General features: G+C 53.4%; 1 protein-coding gene across 2 annotated transcripts in view; it reads right to left on the reverse strand.

Moving 5' to 3' along the window:
• PRPF6 (pre-mRNA processing factor 6) overlaps positions 1 to 19,307 on the reverse strand; it is a 34,754-nt gene that overhangs the window by 2,383 nt on the left and 13,064 nt on the right. For both annotated transcript variants that reach the window (XM_019972005.2, XM_019972007.2), the window contains exons 8-19: positions 18,915 to 19,071; positions 17,992 to 18,154; positions 13,854 to 13,972; positions 12,949 to 13,167; positions 7,745 to 7,867; positions 5,686 to 5,807; positions 4,108 to 4,246; positions 2,644 to 2,763; positions 2,277 to 2,453; positions 1,743 to 1,876; positions 1,043 to 1,134; positions 112 to 226 (exon numbers count right to left, since the gene is read on the reverse strand). In XM_019972005.2, the coding sequence (XP_019827564.2) occupies positions 112 to 226; positions 1,043 to 1,134; positions 1,743 to 1,876; positions 2,277 to 2,453; positions 2,644 to 2,763; positions 4,108 to 4,246; positions 5,686 to 5,807; positions 7,745 to 7,867; positions 12,949 to 13,167; positions 13,854 to 13,972; positions 17,992 to 18,154; positions 18,915 to 19,071 (1,680 nt within the window). The remainder of the gene's footprint in view (positions 1 to 111; positions 227 to 1,042; positions 1,135 to 1,742; positions 1,877 to 2,276; positions 2,454 to 2,643; positions 2,764 to 4,107; positions 4,247 to 5,685; positions 5,808 to 7,744; positions 7,868 to 12,948; positions 13,168 to 13,853; positions 13,973 to 17,991; positions 18,155 to 18,914; positions 19,072 to 19,307) is intronic.

Consider the following 19,307-nt stretch of genomic DNA (forward strand, 5'->3'; position numbering starts at 1 on the left):
GCCCAGAAGAGACCACCCTCCCAGGGGTCATGACCAGGGAAAACTGCCTTGTTCTGGGGACCTGGAGACCCCAGCAAGAGGACTGGCACTGCCACCAGGACCCCTACTCACTTGGCCACAGCCAGGAGCACGTGGGGGTCATGCTCACACTTCTTCAGGGCGTCCACACTCTTGGTCTTCCGCTGGGGCCTCGCCTCCAGGAAGATGGCTTCAGACCACAGGACCCCTGAAATCCAGACATGCAGATGCCCATCTCAGCCATCACACACAGGGAGGCCTTTGAAGACTCAGGATATCCTCATCTGTGCCTCCCGCATGGCCGGGCCGCCTATGCCGCCCCATACTCCATACCCTCCAACCCCCACCCTGCGGCCTGCCCAGAGCCACAGGGCCCCACTGGCAAGGCCATGACATCATCCGGGGGGCGAGGAGGCTGGAAGTCCCAACAGCCTCCAAGGTTTCACACTCACTGACTAACTTCACAGCTGAGAATTCACTGTAACAAAGTAACAAAAAGTGCTACCAAGGATTTATGCAGAAAGAAAACCTGGGATTGATACCAGCCTAGAGATCGGCCTGAGGCCATATATCTGACATAAACCCAGAAAATTCTACGATGCCACTAAAAACTGTTCATCGTTAAGGATTCAGTGATAATGAAAAATCCTCACAGGATTTTCAACTGTAAAAAAAAGGGACAAAACAATACACAGTATGACTTGATTTTGTGCAATAATACAAATTATAACAATACAAAAAAGCTAAAATCAGTGATTTCCAAGTACTGGACTCACAGCAATTTTCATCTTCTCTTTTTTTACTCCAAATTTATTTATACTGCACAGGCACTAATTTACAGACTTGGGGTAAAATAGTAAAAAATTAACTCCTAAAAGAAAAAGAAATGGTAACATCTCAGAACATGCAGTCCAACTGCCCACACTGAAACTTGAGTTCAATCATCTAAATGACCAAGCACAACGGAGGAATTTTTGTGGCTGAATCTGACACCTGCTGTCCGCAGCCTGAGGTGGGTGCTCACCAGAGTTGGGGCACTCCTGCAGGGCCTTGGCCATGAGCGTGCTGGCGATGTTCTTCAGCCCCGCACGGTACTCCAGCCGCACAGACTCCAGCCTGCGGAGAGAAACCCGGGCAGGGTAGAGCACTGTCCACTGGCAGCCTGATGAAGCAGAAGGTCCTGAGGAGCCTAAGTAGCTGGAGTTGTCTGTGCTGCCCAGCAGCTCGTCCACCAGAGAAGGGAGACGTGGGTGATCTCCACCCTCAAGCCTATGGGTGGCCATAAACCTGGACTCTGAGGTCATTCAGGTGTGAGTGAAGATGGGCAGGATAAAGACAGGCCTGCTGGGGCACCTCACGGCACTGACACCCTGAAGCCCCACACTTGGAGTCTGTGTGCACAGCCTCCTATGGACAGAATGCCATGTTTATCTGGCAAACTCCTATTCATCCCTCAAGGTCCCTCCCAGATATTACCTCTTCCGTAGAGTCCGCTATCTTGGCACCATCCACCCCAAGGCCCCCTCGTTAGCTCTTGGTTCCCGGGCACCCTCAATCCCACCACAAGCCACACTGCGTCCAACCATCTTCAGGCTCGTGTGAACACTCTCACAGATGGAACAGGACTCCTCACAGACTGCACCTTCCCACGGAGCCTGAGCTGAAAGTGCTGCACCGTGGACTTGGTGTGAGCGAAGTCAGCTCCTGGGGGCACGGGAACTCACCACAGGCCGGGGTTCTTTGGGTTCTTCAGGCGAGACTTCTCCAGAATGGCCCGAGCTCGGGTCAGCTGCCCAACCTTCTCCTCCAGCCGGGAAAGCAAAAGCCACAGGGGGGTGGAGTGGGGACATTTCTTCAACTGCAGCCATAGACACAAGAGACAAGACTCAGCGGGCGTCTGTGACGCTGTGTCGGCACCTCAAGCTGAGTCAGGGCTACGTGTGCCCTCAGAGACCCAGCCACTTCACACCCAGGTCTGTCACTATGCACACGGTTGTAACGTACACACGTGTATGGGGCATTTTTGTGAGCAGGCTGTGCCATACGCATATGCACAGGGGTGTGCACTCAGGAGCCTATGCCTTACATGGGCCGTAGTCCGTACTCTGCTGATATAGCAGTTACAGCCTGGCAGGGGCAGAAGGCTGGGTGAGGGAAGACCGGCCTCGAGCCCAGCACAGGTCCCCTGAGCCTGGGCCCAAGCAGGTTGCAACAACTCCTATCTGGGGTGAGGTGCCCCGTGTGGGGTGGAGGCTCACCCCTTGGTTGTAGGCTTCCCGGGCTTTCTCCACGAGCTCCTCCTGCTCCTCAATCTGCCCCTTCATCATCCAGAGCTTGGGGAAGTCCTCATAGTGCTTCAGGGCCTCCTCGCACAGCTCCTGGGCGGCCACAAGGTTCCCCAGCACCCACTCCAGCTTCACGGACTTCATGAAGACCTGGGGAGCAAACAGCCTCAGGCTGGCTCTGGCATTTGCCTCACTGAGAGCTCAGCACAAGCGCTGCCCCGTGTCTTTGGGACAAACTGCGGCTACATACATTGGTGCATTTTAAAGCCAAGAGTGAACAAATGAGCTCTGAGCACATGACCTTGGGGGTTGCTAACAGTGGGTAGGGGGTTCTGCTTACCCGGGCAGTGGGCGCGCTGCTCCGCGCCTTGGCCAGCAGCCGGCGTGCCCGCTCGTACTCGTTGTTCTCAGACTCCAGCTTCACGGCCGCCAGCCAGATCTCCTCACTGTTGGGGTTGGCCTGCAGAGGAACAGCAGCATCAGCCATGAGTGGGGCAAGGGCTCCCCTGGTTGGAAGCAACTAGTCCAGGCACTGGGCCGTGCCGTGCCGTGCTCTGCAGCAGGACAGTCTGATGCAGGCATGTCCTGGACTAATAGGCAACAGAGCCTCAGGACGTGGACTTCCTCACGAACAAGCCGGCCTGCCTCACTGGCACAGATGTGTGGCAGCTGCAGCGCTCAGGCCGTGCTGCCAGTCACCACCCTCTGCCTACTGCAAAAGTTCAATCATGTCCCATCTACATGGATCCACCCAACCAATCCTGCTGGCTCCCAAACCTGGGGATGAGGAGCTGGCCGCCCAGTGTGTCAGTGTGGGAAGGACAGAAGGATGCCCGGGTTATCGCAGACTATATGTGGAGGGTTCCCAGGGTCGGGACTAGGCCATGTACAACCCAGAGTCCAGCAGACATGTGGGCAGTGCCCTCCAGTCTCCTGAAAGCACAGTCACCTGCTGGCCACACTCAGCCTGACCATGTCCCCAACCTGAGAAGCAGCCCCACAGAGACAGGTAAGGAGAGGAGAGGGCAGGACACAGGCAGCACTGCCAGGTGGTGGTGGGAAGGGCCAGAACCACTCGGAGAGCAGCGGCATCCTCCACCCAGGGCCCCCAAACAGACACGAGAGCAGAGGGAAACCCAGGCCAGCCCCCTCCACATATTCACTCAGGCAGGGACAGGCATCACTATGCCAGCCTAGATGAAAACCACAGAGTGACATCGTCTTTCCAGTTAACAGAAAAGCATGCTGGAAACCACTGACTGAACCTTGCTGTCAAAAACTATTAGGATGTTCCATGTGACAATAAAAATCAGAGAAAAACGCAGAGCTCCCGGCACCAACCACGATGCCACCCTCCACAAACACAGCTCCACCCACTGACAGCCTGGGCGGCAACGGGCAGCCCACGTGGGACCCAGTGCAGATGCCTGTGCTCAAATACAAGGGCAGGACTTCCTCCCGCAGCACCAGACATCCTCACACTCACATAGGAGGGGACACGTGTGGGGACACGGCTCTTCACTGGCTGTCCCATCCTTCCTGTCTCCCTGAGTCTATGTTGTGGAACACTGAGCCCAGGGTCACACTGAATGACAGCAAACGAGAGGTAGGTATCCATTACCCGGGCCGTTTTTCCTGCTCTCGGACCCCCTCAGGGCCTCAGCTGCCCCCAGAGCACCCAAACTCCCTGGGTCGGACCATAATCAGCCTCTCAGGTCAGCTCCTGTCAATAATGCAGCAAGGGCTTGGGGGAGGCAGGCACAGGACCCTGGAGCTCTCGGGCCACAGCGCACCCCTCACCCACCTGGAAGGCCAGAGCCAGGATACTCCTCGCCGCAGGCACGTCCCCGGCCAGCCACTTGGACTTGGCACCCATGAGCCATAGCACCTCTGCTTTGGGGCAGTGGGCCACGGCCCGCTGCAGCAAGGCCTCCAGTGACTCCCTGCAAGACAGGGGGACGGTCACCACAAGCACACGGGCCACTCGCAGCCAGGCCACGAGCGCTGAAAAGACAGTTACTGCTTCAAAGTTCGATGCTGTGAATGATTTACCAGACTTTTACAATGGGGAGAGTGTGGGGAAATCTTTTCTCTCCATAAAGGCTCTAAAATCAACTACTGAGGAGGGTGCTACAAAGCCACGCATTGTTCAAACAGCGGAGTCTGATGGAGCTTCTCAAGGGAGCCTTTTATAGCCGGGTGTCCCAGAGGCGCGATAACTTCGCAGTCTGGGAGCCGGGGGCCTTTTCATCTCTAACCACAGATCCGCCAATAAAGATTACAACCTGTACGTACTCTTTGGCATCCAGAGAAACTGTCTTATTTCTGGAAGGAAGTTATTTTAGGTCACTATCAAGCAAGAAGCCCGGGTTTCAGGTATGAAGCCCCAACCCTGTGTGGCCCACCACCCTGGCACACCCCCGGCACAGATGTTCTCCTCAAGTCTCTGCAAGATTGAGTGAGCACACGGAGTTTCTCTGTGTGGTAAGAAGCCTGACACCAGCACAAGAAGGCTCGGCTTCCTAGGCCCACCATAGGCGCCAGACCTGGGGGATGGGAACTGCCCCTGAACCCAGGGACAAAGACATGCGGGCAAGGCCCTGCTCTGGACAGGACAGTTGGGGGAACTTGCACAGTCATTTCAAAATGTGCCCAAAGGAGTTAACTGCAAGATACAGAGCAACTACTGGGGGTGGTGTGTGGGTGGGGGCGGGGGGACAGGAACATCAGGAGGCAAGACTCCTGAGAAGCCTGAGACTGAGTGAGACAATAGCAAAGCAACAGAGGCCTCATGCTCCCAGCTGCAGCCCAGGTGGGACCAGCAAGGCCCAAACACAGAGGGTGCAGCAGAGGCTCCAGGCAGAGGCTGCCCACCTAACTGCTGACTGAATTGCAACATCTAATTCAATCAGCACTTATAGCCAATAAAGCAGACACAAAAGGTTTTTTCAATTAAAGAGAACAATTAAATAAAATTGTCACGGACCTCCTCAGAGCACAAAAACCAGCCCAAGCCCAAATCCAGCACAGCTGAAATGAAAAACAGGCCTGCCTAGGCCCAGATGCCGCACCGCCCACGCTGCTGAAGCCAGAGCCCCACAGACTGGGGGGCCTCCGGGCCCCAGCCCTGGCCCAGGAAGCCCTAGGACCCCAATGGTCCCAGCTCACTGCAGGCAGACGGGCCCTTCAGTGCCTTGGCTCCTCAACTGTACAGCAGCAGGAATGCTATCGCAGAAGGTGCCAGAAAGAGCTTGGCTGAACGGCCCAACTGCCACAGGAGAGTCCATCCTCGTTGCAGAGGCCTGACCTCCAACGAGGCTCTCACCCACCCACGGGGATAAGAGGCCTCAGCTCAGAGCAGGGTGGCAGGACTGCCACATACCTGGTGCCGTGGTTCTTCTCGAAGTATGCAGCCCGCAGCCACACGCTCTTCTTGCTAGGGAAGACCTGCAGGGCGTAGGCGTAGATAGCTCGGGCACACTCCAGGGCATTGTGGGCCACACACTAGATGGAGAGAGAGGGGAGAGGAGTGAGGGGGCTGGGGACAGGAGTGAGGGGGCTGGGTGCCACCAACCCAGGAGGGGTACCCGCCCCACGACTCCTGACCCAGGCCCTGGAAGCCCGTTACAAAGACCCTGTGGCTTCCGTGGTACAGTAGGTAGGACTCCAGGGGGTTGGTGGGCCGGCCTGCCCCTGGGGTAATACTGAGCACCAAGGGCTTCTGCTCCTTCTGCAGGCCACACAGCGCTGAGGACAGGCCTGCTCCAACCCAAAGACACAACAGAGAAACAGGAGAAAGTCTGAGAGGGCTTGAGGGTTCTGCTCCCCAGTCTGACATCTGCAGGGTGACACCCACTGAGGTCCCCATGTTGTCAAGAGAGATGAGGTAAGTAAAGAGGGGCATGGAGTTCAAGCCCACACTCAGAATTAAAAGGGCTCAACGACCAGAAGGAGCTGGGTTCTGCTGCCCGTTTGGCGATCTACTCCGAGGGTAGAGATTGCAGGAGACTGTTAGGTCATCCTTCACAATCTTCTGTCTTAATGTCACATAACAAAAAGCTTTTAAACCATGACAGTTGACATTAGAGCATCGTTAGTGCTCACAAGGCACCCAGCTTACAAATGAGATGCCACGTGAGCTGCAGACAGACAGCAGCCACAGCCTGTGTCCAGGGACCAGAGGACGAGGTGAGCACCCGAGTGGACAAGGGAGAAAGGAAAGCTCTGCCGGCAGGAGTCCAACTAAGCATCTCTCATCAAACGCAGGTGCCATGATATTTAGAAACCAGCACCTGACACATCCTGCAGTAGTAACTGACTCAGGCCAAAAGGAGCACTAACCAACGTGCAAACAAGAGGGCCGAGTTTGCTGAGAAATGGCACGTTTATGCAGTCTCAGGGTCTCCCCACAGAACATGAGTTACAAAGGTCCGCAGCAGCCTCCTGTGGAGGAAGCTGGCAGACACCCCTGAGCTACTCAGAGCTGAGTGTGCCCCCACCCACCAGCGGGACAGAGTCCCGCAAAGAGGAGAACTTGCTGTGAGGACACAGTGTGGAGACCAAACCAAGGGGTCTGTGCCCTCAAGAAAGCCAGAATCATGAACAATGATGACGGATCAAAGGTCCCTCCCCCACCCAGACTCAGGGCCACGGACCCTGCACATGTGACCCTGGGCAGTTTCTCCACCAAAACCCAAAAGGCATTCAGTGAGCCCCTCGGTGAGATCTGAATAAGGCCCCAGATTACATCCTGGTCCTAATCAACGCTGATCTCCTGAGTCTGATAGCTGTGCTGTGGTTGCACAAGAGAAGGTTCCTTTTAAAGAAACACACACTGAAGTATTTAGTGGAAAAGGCTCACCACATGTGTGATGTGGTCTCAAACACTTTGGGGAAAATAAAGGCCACGTGTGAGCAAGCATGTGCACATGTGGAGAAGAAAAAGGCATGTAGTGAAATCGGTAAATGTGGGGGCATCTAGGTGAAGGGCATAAAAGAATTCTCCACACAGTTTTGCAACTTTTCTGTAAGTCTAAAATTATTTTAAAATAAAAGGCTATTAAAAAGAGAGGACCACATTTAAGGTATTAAAAGCTTTAAATATGTTTATCGATCTTGAGCCCATAATCTCGTCTCTGGACCACCACTCAAGGGCGTCTCCTCAAAGTGCATGCTTCACATGCAGTTATTTTCTGAAATGCAGGTTATAGCAGAGATGGGGGTAGGGGACATCCAGAGGTCAGGGGTGATGAGCTGGGAAAGCATAGGAACTGGGCCAGGTCAGGGCTGTGAGTGCTCACACCCCACCTCTGCAGCAGACCCCAGTTAATAGAGAACTATGCACCTTACAGTTGTGACTGTATTTAAAAATCAGCAGATCAGAAAGATTTCCAAACCACACCCCGTTCCCCACAACGCACACTCCCACTAGCCACACTCACGCTGTCGGCATCTTCCATCCACGTGTGCTTCCGGTCTTCCTCCTCAATGCCAATCCCGATAACAGCACGCATAACTGCCTGGCAGGTGGCCACACTCCCGGCCTTGTCACACTCCTCAGCATCCTGAAAGAGGGCACAGAACTGAACTCACTGCCCAGAGCTGCAGAGGCCTGGCAGACAGACGCTAGGCCCGAGGGAGAGGGCTGCAGGAACGGGCCTTGAGGGTGCTGGAACCCTCAGGGTCCCCGACGCTGCCACTCACTGTGAAACATCATTTCCTGCCTCACAGCAGGTAAGTGCTCCATACCCCCAACCTATCCATTTAACAAATATCACAGAAGCACCTAATGTGTACCAAGTGCTAGAGTAGGCAACCTGGTGGCCACAGGAAAGTTCCAAAGCAGTGGGACTAACATCTCATACTGTCACACATGTTCGTACTGTCAGCCTGGCTTCAGATTCAAAATGGGCAAAAGGAAGAGCCACTCTAACCCAAGAGACAGACCTGCTGGGGGTATGGAGCCCAGCACAAGGAAAGCGAGACAGCCTGGGGAGAGATCAGCCACTGAGGCGCTCCAGCAGGCAGGGGGCAGGGTGTTCAGCAGAAAAGCACTAGACTTCAGAAGAACAATCCTCGGAATGAGCAGAGAACAGCCATGGTTCAGAGATGAGACACCAAGTGTCCTGAGCCTCCTGCATAGCGGGCAGGCAGGGCCAGCAAGGCAAAGAGCAGGGCTCGCTCACAAACATCAGACCACAACATGGAGACACAGGCCGAGATGGGATGGATGCAGGGACAATCTCTATCGAGGGCAACTTCAAGTTCTCTATCAAAACAAAACTCACAGAGGCTCACCCAGCAAAGTGTTTTAAGGAATATATTCCCATTCATGCCAAATGATGGGTGCGCCAGGACACCATTTGCAATGGCTAACCGAGTAAGAAGCACCCTGCTACTGCCATCACCGAGAGACCCTAGGCTGGCGGGACAGGCTGAGTCAGGCTTCCCTTTTCCTGGCTGTGAAGGGAAAAGCATCCCAGGCAGAGCAGAGCCAAGGCCAAAGGCTCAGGAGGTGGCCCAGGCCAGCCCTCCACTGGGGGCAGAGCACAGAGCACCTGGCACAAGGGAGGAGAGCCGCCCAGGGAGACGGCCCGGGCAGCCAGTCTGCACAGCATCCCCCAGTCTCCACTGAGCATAAACCAGCATAGGAGGGAGGGAAAGAACTGTCCAAAAGGATGAGCAGGAGCATTCCTCAGAACACAGGTGTGTCCAGGACAGCACCTGTTCCCACCAGCCAAAGTGGAGACCCCCAGGAGACACAGGACCCTGAGCAGAAACCTGGAGAGGCCGCCTCTACAGAGGGCTGAGTTCCAACCTACCCCACTGACTGCGGTTGGTCCCACCCAGCAAGTGTGAGGCAAGACCCACAGGGTCAGAACACCTTCAGTAACAGAACCAAGCTCCAACACCAGAGCCCAGAACGTTCACAGAGGCACAAAAGCACCCGGCACCCAACAAGGGAAAATGCGACAAATGAAAGGTTATCAGGGAAAGACAATCCATAATGAGGGGAGAACATCTACCAAAATCAACTCCGATAGGCCCAGACAAGGACACTAGAACAACTATTATACCCATGATCCACAGGTGGCAAATTGCCGTGTGGCAACATGAAACAGGTCAAAGAAGGGTTTTAAAACAGCCAAAATTCCTGTCGGTGAAAAAGGCAAGATCTGAGATGAAAAATGTCCTCAATCACAGCAGACGAGACATTACAGAAGAAAAGATTAGTGAAACGTGAGGACAAAGCAACAGAAGTCATATAAGATGAATCAGAGCATCAGTGAGCGGATGAGCTCACATCACACCGACAGGAAAGACCAGATGTCTCCCAGAACCAGAGCGGGCTCTCACCATTGCTCTTCAGCATGTCCTGAGGCCCTAACCAGGGCAATCAAACAGGAATAAAGGCATCCAGGGACTTCTTTGGTGGTCCAGTGGTTAAGAATCTGCTTTCCAATACAGGGGACACAGGTTTAATCCCTGGTGGAGGAACTAAGATCCCACATGCCATGTGGCAACTACTGAGCCCACGCACCACAATTAGAGAGGAGCCCCATGCACTGCAATGGAAGATCCTGTGTGCTGCAACTAAGGCCCAACATAGCCCAAAAAATATATATATATATACACATATATACATGTATATTTTAAAACGCATCCAGATTGGAAAGGTAGTAAACCTGTATCTGCACACAACATGATTCAATATACAGAAAATCCTAAAGAATCACTGAAAGTATTACAACAAATGATTTTGCAGGACATAAGATCAATATTTAAAAATCAACTGTACTCCTATATACTAACAACGAACAACCTGAAGATGAAATTAAGAAAAAAAATCCATTTATGACAGCATGAAAAATAGTAGAACACTTTAGAATACATAAAGTAAGTGCAATAGTAGTATGTTAAAACACTATCGAAAAAAATTTTAGGGGCTTCCCTTGTGGTCCAGTGGTTAAGACTCCACCTTGCAATGCAGGGTACACAAGTTCGACCCCTGGTTCAGGAGGATCCCACATGCCACAGAGCAACTAAGCCCGTGCACCACTGCTGAGCCTGTGCTCAAGAACCCGAGTTGCAACTACTGAAGCCCTGAGCCCTGCAGCCCATGCTGTGCAGTAAGAGAAGCCACCGCAGTGAGAAGCCCGCACACCACAAAGAAGAGCCCCCGCTCACCACAACTAGAGAAAGCCCACGTGCAGCAGCAAAGACCCAGCAGAGCTCCCCAAACTAAAGAAATACATCTTTTTTTTTTTCAGAAAAAGTTTTAAAAGAACTAAGTGAATGGAAAGACATCCCACGGACTGGAAGAGTTACTACTATTAGGCAGGCAATAGTCCCCAAACTGATCTACAGATTCTATGCAGTGTCTGTCAACATCCCCTCTGGCTATTTTGCAGGATCTGACAAGTTGATCCTAAAGTTCATTTGAAAACACAAGAACCAAGCACAGCCAAAACAATCTATAAAGAACAAAGCAGGAGGACTCACTTCCTGATTTGAAAGCTTCCTACAAAGCCACAGTATGCAGAACACAGTGGTGCTGGCACAACACGGACGCACAGCCCAGTGAGGACAGAGACTTGGAAGTGAACTCGCACACACAGGACCATAGTTCTCTACAGCGCTGGACTGTGGGGGGAGACTCAGCGCAGGGAGACCCAGCAGAGCCAGATGATGGGCCTGCACTTATAAAAGCATGAAGCTCAACTTTTAATGCAAATGGATCACAGACCTAAATGTAAACACCAAAAAAATAAAAATCTTAGAAAACAGAGGAGCAAACCCTCATAACCTCACGTTACAGAAAGTTTGATATGACACCTAAAAGCACAAGTAACAAAACAAAATAATGAATCGGACTGTATTAAGATTAAAAAACACTTGTGCTGCAAGCAACACATTCAAAGTGAAAAGACAATCCACAGATGGTTGCAAATATTTGTATATCACGCAATCTGATAACAGACTATATACTTGTACCTAGTATGTAAAAACTTCTTGCAACTCAGTAACAGATAATAAACAATTAAAAGATAACCCAATATACAATACTAAAACTCACTGAATTGTACACTTTAAATGGGGAAATTTTACAGAATGTTAACTATAGCTTAATAAACTGTTAAAAATAAAACAAAAATGATTTTAAAAATGAATAGCTCTTCATGAGCTCCAAGACAGCTCAAGTAGCCTAATGTGCAGGTAATTATACCTGAAAGAGGTTGAACAGAAGAAACAGGGGACACAAATTTTCCAAATTTGATACAATTTGGAAATCCACAGATTTAAGACACTGAACTCCAAACACAAGAAACATGAAGAAAACCACAAAGCAAATTACAAACTGCTCAAGACCAATGATATAAAAAAATTCTTAAAAGCATTTCTAAATCTTTTAAGTTAGAAACATTTTTTTCAATTTAATTAAAAATTTTTAAAAAGAGACGTATGTACAGAAGAGCAAAGATGACAGCAGGTGTCTCACTGGAAACAAGGCCAGCAAGAACAGTGTCTTTAAAAAACATTGAGAGGAAAGACTGCCAACCTAGGGCTCCACACAGAGGGGAAACGTGATGACGTTTCCTTCATCAGATGAAGTAAACAAAGATGAAGTAAAGACTCTTTACAGACATTTAAAGGCTGGAAGAACTGAACACCAGCAGGCCTGCTTGTAAAAAATGGTCACAAAGTCCGTCAGACAGAAGAAAGAAGACACCAGCTGGAAACTGGATCCACACAAAGGTATGAGAATGTCAAAATGGGAATGATATGGTTAGATGGCATTGAACAAATATAAATATTAATAAAGGGGCTGAATCCAGACGATGAGACTTCAGGGGTATATATGAGGCCTTGCACCCAAAATTTTAAAATATGCCCACCACAGGAAGGACAGAAAACAGTACTGCTGCAGGGGCCCAGGAGCAGGATGCAGCATCCCGACACCCTCTCCTTGGGGGAGGCAGGTGCCCTCAGGCAGGGGCCCAGGAGCAGGACATAGCATCCCGACACCCTCTCCTTGGGGGGAGGGAGGTGCCCTCAGCCATGACACCCGGAGCAGCAGAGGAGCCACTGGGAGAAGGGTAAGTAGAACAGTGGCAGCAGGGGCACGAGAGGGAGGGGCAGGGTCTGGGCCCTCTTCCGAAGCTGAGAGGCAATGGTGAAGCACAGGGGCTGGCTGTAGGGCTCCTGCTAACGGAGCGAGGTGGATGCAGGTAAAGAGGCACTGTTCCTGGCTGCCCGTGCAATGGCTCATGCAGCGGGAGGAGGAGGCAGGAGAGTGCACCTGGCCTGGTGGCTGGGTTAGAACACCTTCAGAGACCTGGCTGGCCATAGTTGAGAAGAGTGACAGATGCACTAAAGCTCATTCTCTCTTAAACCATATTCTCTTCTGGAAAAGTGGGGCTAAGCGCACTGTCAAAATGCTAAAGTCTCCCCTGAGCTGCTCAGGCTTTCACACCACAGAAGCCACAAGGCGATGACAAGAGAGGCCACCCCATGCCTGCTTTGCCTGCCAGTGTGAGGACGCATCTTTCAGGTGCCACCCCAAAGTCCTGGCCCACCAAGGGACTCCAACGAGCAGGAGGGCATCCGTGCTTAAAGCGGACACCACAGCACCTGCTGACCTCACCTGGATCCACTGCTCACGGTTAATCTCCACGCCATTGGCGCGCAGGGAGGTGATGGCGCGGTCAATGATCTTCTCCACCATCTGCGTGTTCCCGTTGGCCTCCTCCAGTTTGGCGGCCGTGATCCAGATGTGGCGGTCTGTAGGGATGTTCTCCCGGGCCTTGTTTAAGACCTTGCGGGCATTCTCGTAGGTCTCCAGCCTTGCCAGGGCGAGCCAGAGCTGCACAGAGAGACCCGTCAAGTCAGAGGCACCCTCCACGGGATGCAGCAGGAGCTCTCAAGGACCATGTAAACAGGGCCCAGGATCATGTGCGGCAGCACTTCCCGCGCATCCGAAAGCTGTTTGGTTACACTTTTGACTGACCTAGTCTAGTGGCTAGGTGACAGGCCCTCAGTCCCACATTCCAATCACTGGTTAAAGGTACACAGTATTAGGACAGAAGGTGAACAGGACAGGACTGTCACCTCACAAACTGAAAGGGCTCGGGTGTTCAGCTGCCTGGAGTTCTCACACCCCAGCTTTTGATTCTCAACATTTCATCACCAAAAATGTGTATGAGCTCTATTTATTTTTATGTAAATAAATTAAGATTAATTTTGTTTGGAGAATTTCACAACACACATAAGATAATTAAAGACAGGCTGGACATCATAGACCCACGACCAAAAGTCACTTCAGAGAATGCTATGAACCAGAAATTTAAAACTCAAGAAATCCAAGTGGCTCTGAGGCAGAGCCACCCCCAGCTGGGAAAACAAGCACCCCCCTCTCCACCACTTCACCCTCAGGTCCCACTGACGAACCTGGAGCTGAACCAGAAGGACTGCTCCCTGCAGGAGAGTGCTCAGCACAGAGCTCGCCCTGGTGAGCTCAAGGCTCAGGCCCCCTCGGGGTGGGAGACTCACCTCCACGCTGGTGGGGCAGCACTCCACAGCTCGGCTAAGCATGATTCTAGCATCTTCTGGCTCTTCCAGCTCCACAGCCGCCTTCCACAAGCGAACTGAGTTTGGAACATGCTCAAGGGCTGGGAAAGGTCGAACAAGAAACCAGGTCACAGAAAAAGGGACGTGAAAGCAGGACACTGTGTCACAGAGGATGCGGCTCCCAGCACGGCCAGATGGTCTCTGCCCGGGGGACAGGCCTGGACTTCACATGAGTCCCTTGGGTCTAGACAGACACCAGAGAGACCAGTACAGACGCCCTGAATCAGCAAGCAAGGTGGCAGAGAGGGCTGTGCATCATCTCACTCCTGTTCACACTTGAAGATCAGCATCAGAAGACGAGGCACCTGCCACCCAGGAAGGGCCAGCCTTGCAGGCCACTGGTGAGCCATGGGGAAAAAACATGCCAACAACTCTGGGGTCCACGCCTGCCCAGGTAGGCAGAGTAAGGGTCCTCCCTGCACCCCAGGGGACGCGAGAGCAAAGAACCACGTGCTGCACCCCAGGGTGCGGTGGGGAAAGGGCAGCGAGCAGGAGAGGCCAAGACATCCTGGAGTCCAGAAACTTTCAAATCTCTGTTTAACAAGCACAGCCCTTCCTTCAGATGCAATTTACCAAAAAGGCCAAAACACTAGACAGCTGAACACAAAGCCCCACAGCAAGGCACTGGGGAGGATGAGGCAAGGCCTCTGGCAGCTCCTGGCAGGAGTGACGGTGACTAAGAGCCGATGAAGGCAAGAAGCCAGAACAGCACCCAAAGGAACTCTTCTTTCTAGAAAACACATGGGCCAAGCTCGTGGGAAACAAGACACTAGATTCCATGATGTAGCATCAGTGGACCTACAGTCTCTCATGTTCCTCCTCCAGTGGAAGCAGCTCCCCTCCCTTACAGGCCTATAAACGGGGCACCCCTTCTTTTCCCCGCTGCAGGCCCTGCAAACGGGTGCCCCTTCTTTCCCACAGCTAAACCAGACTGCAGTGGCTCCAGGTAGCCACACAGCCCCCTGGCTCCTGAGCAGGAAGCAGTACATGTTCAGACGCTCTAGACAACTGGGCTGGAGGAGGGGAGACACCCCAGGACCCCCAGGGCCTACCCCAAGTCAGTTTCAAAGGTTCCCAAGGTCCAGGGCTCATAGGCACCTCCCCACTATGACAAAAAGCAAGCTGCCACTCCAGAACCACCTGCCATGGAAGACAACACCCCAGGCTGGGGCCCAGGCCTCTGCAAGGATCACAGCGCCACCACAGCCTGCAAAAGAGGTGCGGCCAAGGGCTCAGTCCCTGGGCTTCGAAGGCCTGACCACACCCGTCACTCAGTCCAGCACTGGCTGGTGCCAGATGAGGGACCCTCTCAGGAGGCCACATGTGGTGACAGAGGTGCTTCTCACTCTGCCAGGATCCAGGGGCCAGGAGGGCTTCTGACAGGCAAGCAGCCCCGGGCTACATGTCACTGTGCCTGGGGGAACCTGGTCCCTCTCCCCACGCATTGGAACTCGACCATCCAGAGGTCTTGTCCCAAGGGACAATGTCTCCACCAAGATTTGTGGCCACAGTTCTCATACAACGGAGGCTGAGGCTGACCCAGCTCTCAGGCCTCCAGGTATTGCTGGACCAGCCTAGCTGGCAACATGAGCCCTGACCCCTATGGTGAGACCAAGCTACCACCATGTAGGGAGGGGAGACTGAAACCACAGCCCCGGGCATCCTGAGGCCTGGCAGTGCCGTCCCACTTCCCGGAGTGACAGTCACCAGGAAGCAGCCCAAGAAAGCAAGACTACCAAGGGGACAGCCCCTCAGCAGTGATGTCAGAGGAGAAGACCTCCTACCTCGCCTGCCCCTTTTGCAAGGTCACACTGCATTCCAGTGGACCGGGGGTCATTAATTTTACCCAGTGATGGGCATAACACCCAGGGCTGTCCCCACTTCTCAGGAAAGACTGGGAACTCCTCCACTGGCATTTTATCAATAGCCCACAGGACTGGAGCTAAAGCAGACTACCACTGAGCAGTCCAGCTCTCACCCGGGTACTGCCCAGAGACTAGCCACCATGCTGGGTCAAGGTCATCACCAGAAGCTGTGGCCTGCCAGACAGGAAGGGCCGGCCCGGGCAGGAGTGGAGCAGTCTGAATTAAGAGAGCCTGCAGGCCCAGCAAGGGAAATGTGCTGCCGCCCCTGTGCTTACTTGCAAGCTAAGAGTGCACTGTCTCGGGACAAAACCACTTCACACTCCAGGCCTGCATAACCAGCATAGAAACACGGAGCTGATACCTTCATCGTGAGTGCAGCCCATGGGAAGTAGCTGCAGCTGGGCCCACGTGTGTCCTCACGTATGACAACACACAGTTTGAGGTCAAGCACCCGCCCCATGCCACTCAGTCACCTAAGGTCTCAGGCCTCAGAGCAGCACATGAAGCTCAAATTCTCCTAACACAGGACCAGGACGCCGGCTGCACTAGCTGAAACCCAGAGCTCACACAGACACTGAGGGCCAGCACACAGTCCACCCCAGTCACTGATGGAAGGAACTGTCCTCAGTCTCCACACATCAGATCCTTCCCACAGCAGCGTCAGGGTTCCCTGGAGCTAAAGCAGGCATCTCCAGCTGTGCCCCCGGCACCTGGAGAAAGAGCACTGTTTGTGGAAACACTCTGATGACGGGTCAAGTCAGGACCATGCCTGCAGAGCAGGGCAGAGGCCAGCTGAGGGTTCTATGCTCTCCCCACTTTGGGGAAGCCTGAGGGAAAGGAGAGCAGGGGGGCCCACTGCCCTCGAGACCCCAGACAGCCTGGAAACCAATCACTCGACACCCCCTGGCGGCCCCCTTCCAGGCCTAGTTCCCTCTCCAAATCTGAAGCCAACTGGAAGTGAACCCAGGTAATCTGGGGGTGAACAGGGAGTGGCCACAAAGCCATCCTGACCATCCATCATGCTGTGGCAGGGGAAATTCAGGAGAGCATTCCTGAACAAATAGTGCTAATTACCCAGAGTTTACTGTGTTTGTCATTAGAGAACTATTTTCCTGGCTGAAAAGGGATGAGCTGATTTTTACAAACCAAGACAGGTGCTAACTTTCCACCCCAGCCTCATTTTAAGTGCAACAGGGCTGCAATCAAGAAACCAGACCCAAGAGAGGACAACACACTGGAGTGTACACATACTCAAGCACATTCAGGGTCACACACAAGGTGGCCACCATCTGGCCCCATCAAACACAGAGTAAAGCGTCAGAAGCTGCAGTCCACAACCCCAGTGCCTCCGAGGGCTCATGCCAACACACACCTCAGACCACCCACTACAAGCCACCCTCAACTCCATAAAACACACCTATTTTACCCATGTTACAATTCAGGGGGAGCCAGCCATCAGCACAGGCTTACTCCAGGTCAGGGCTCTGACTAGCAGGTGCTGAATCTGGAATGAGTGTCACCAGCAGCACCTCCCCTCAGCTCCAGTCAAGGAGCAACACTGTTCTTTGCTCACTTCTGCAATAATGAAAGACAAACTACCCACAGAAGCTCCGTCTTGGCAGTGATTCCCGGGTGGACTCAGTTTCCCTGATGCGCAAACCGTTCAGTGACATGAGCCAATGGCACATAAACCAACATGCTGCCCTGCAGGAGCGTCACAAGACAGGAAGGAGCTAATTAACGTGCTTCTGTAGTGTGAGCACCCAGGCAGTAAAGACTCAGAACCAAGTGGCACCTCCTCCCTGCCAGGGGCAAGGGACAGTACAGCCAGCACCTATGAAGCTGCTTCAAGCAGCTCCCTCACTTGGCACAGCGGGCCCACAGTGTGGCCCACCGGGGACACAGAGCAACTGCCCCCACGCAAGGTCATGTAGCAGGAAGTGGCAGGTGTGAGGTCCCAGCCCAAGCACCGCAACCAGAAGTTTCCCTGAAGACTGTCCAAGGGCGGGACCAACATAGCCTGAAATAAAGCCTGAAAAACATCCACCACTCTCGAACCCTTCCAGCAGAGCCTGAGCAGAGCAGTGGCGAGGCAGCTCCCTTGGCCAGCACCGGGGCAGGGAGGCAGCACCCCTTCACCTTCGGGGATGCAGCTCGGCAGCACCACTCCTGCCAGGCCCCTAAGGGAAGCTCACCTTTACGAAGAACCCGCTTTTTGGCACGGATGTCTGTTTCCAGCTCTGCTGCTCTGATGTAAATCCTAACGGACTGTGGGAGGTGACGGACAGCTTGGGCCACCACGGCCTTGGCTGTGTCCCCAGGCTGCAGCCTGGCTGCCTCCAGCCATACATCCTCACTCTGTGGGACAGAAGAGCAGGTTGGTGAGGTATGTCAGGCTGGCCAGGTGGTAGGCACCCCTGAAGGACACACACAAGTCTCAGAAACAGGAGGGGCTGCGTTCATCAGACCCATAGGCACGCCTGCCCCAGAGACCCCCTGAAACCCCTACACGTGGGAATGTGACTACAGCACACCTGTGCATGGGAAAGACACATCACCACACTGTGAGGTGAGGACAGCCAGCCCTCTGGGTAAGAAGTCACCCCATGGACAAGGTGGGGACACACAGGCAGGCGGTCATGTATCTGCTGGGGAGTTTCGGATCAATGCTCATGTCTGGGGGAAGAATTCACAAGATGCCTCTCACTGTCAGGGTGCCCCAGCCTTCACAGTCAGCCTGTAGTCCTGAGGGTCTCAGGATTTTCTAGAGCTGATCATCATGGCCCCTGTGAGGCCCACATCATCACGGCCCCTGTGAGGCCCACCTCCAGGTTCTGACATCAGGAAGGGGGAAGGGCTGACCAGTCTTGCTATCTATCATTAAGGTCATCTGTTGAACAAGTGGCAGTCAAGTTTTCACTCCAAGTGAAAATTACCAAGAAAAGCCCTTTCCTGCTTTTCCCCCCTCCTCCCCCCTCCCCGTCCCACTGCCTGGAGCTTCAACACCAAAAGGGGGCAAAGAATCCCCTCTAAGTCCAGCTCACTTCCACAGCGTCTGGCGCAGCCTAGATGCCAAGGCCCCTCAAGGGTGTGGTGCAACCTCAGGGAGGGTCCCTACCTTGGGGCACATCTCCGTCCCCTTCATGATGAGGTTCCGAGCCACTTGCAGCTTGCCAGTGACTTCTTCCAGGCGGGCTGATGCAATCCAGGCTGGCGGGTGGTGAGGGTTTGTCTCCCGAACAGACTTGAGGAGCAATCTTGCCTTCTTGATGTCACTGTGCAGGCAAGAAAGCACAGGGTCAGACTGCCACGTGTTGTGTATGGGCCTGGCCAGAGGAGGCACCCCCATGGACACAACATCCAACTGTCATATCAGATGTCCTTGGTGACAAAACCAAGTGAGAACTTGGTCGGCACCCTCCCAAGCCTACTGCACCTCCATGCACACAGGCACCGAGCACCAGGACTAGGTCAGAAGCATGGGAGACAATTAGCAAACTGCTCCCTAGTT

This window comes from Bos indicus, chromosome 13 (genome assembly GCF_029378745.1).
Source record: "Bos indicus isolate NIAB-ARS_2022 breed Sahiwal x Tharparkar chromosome 13, NIAB-ARS_B.indTharparkar_mat_pri_1.0, whole genome shotgun sequence".
Lineage (NCBI taxonomy): Eukaryota > Metazoa > Chordata > Mammalia > Artiodactyla > Bovidae > Bos > Bos indicus.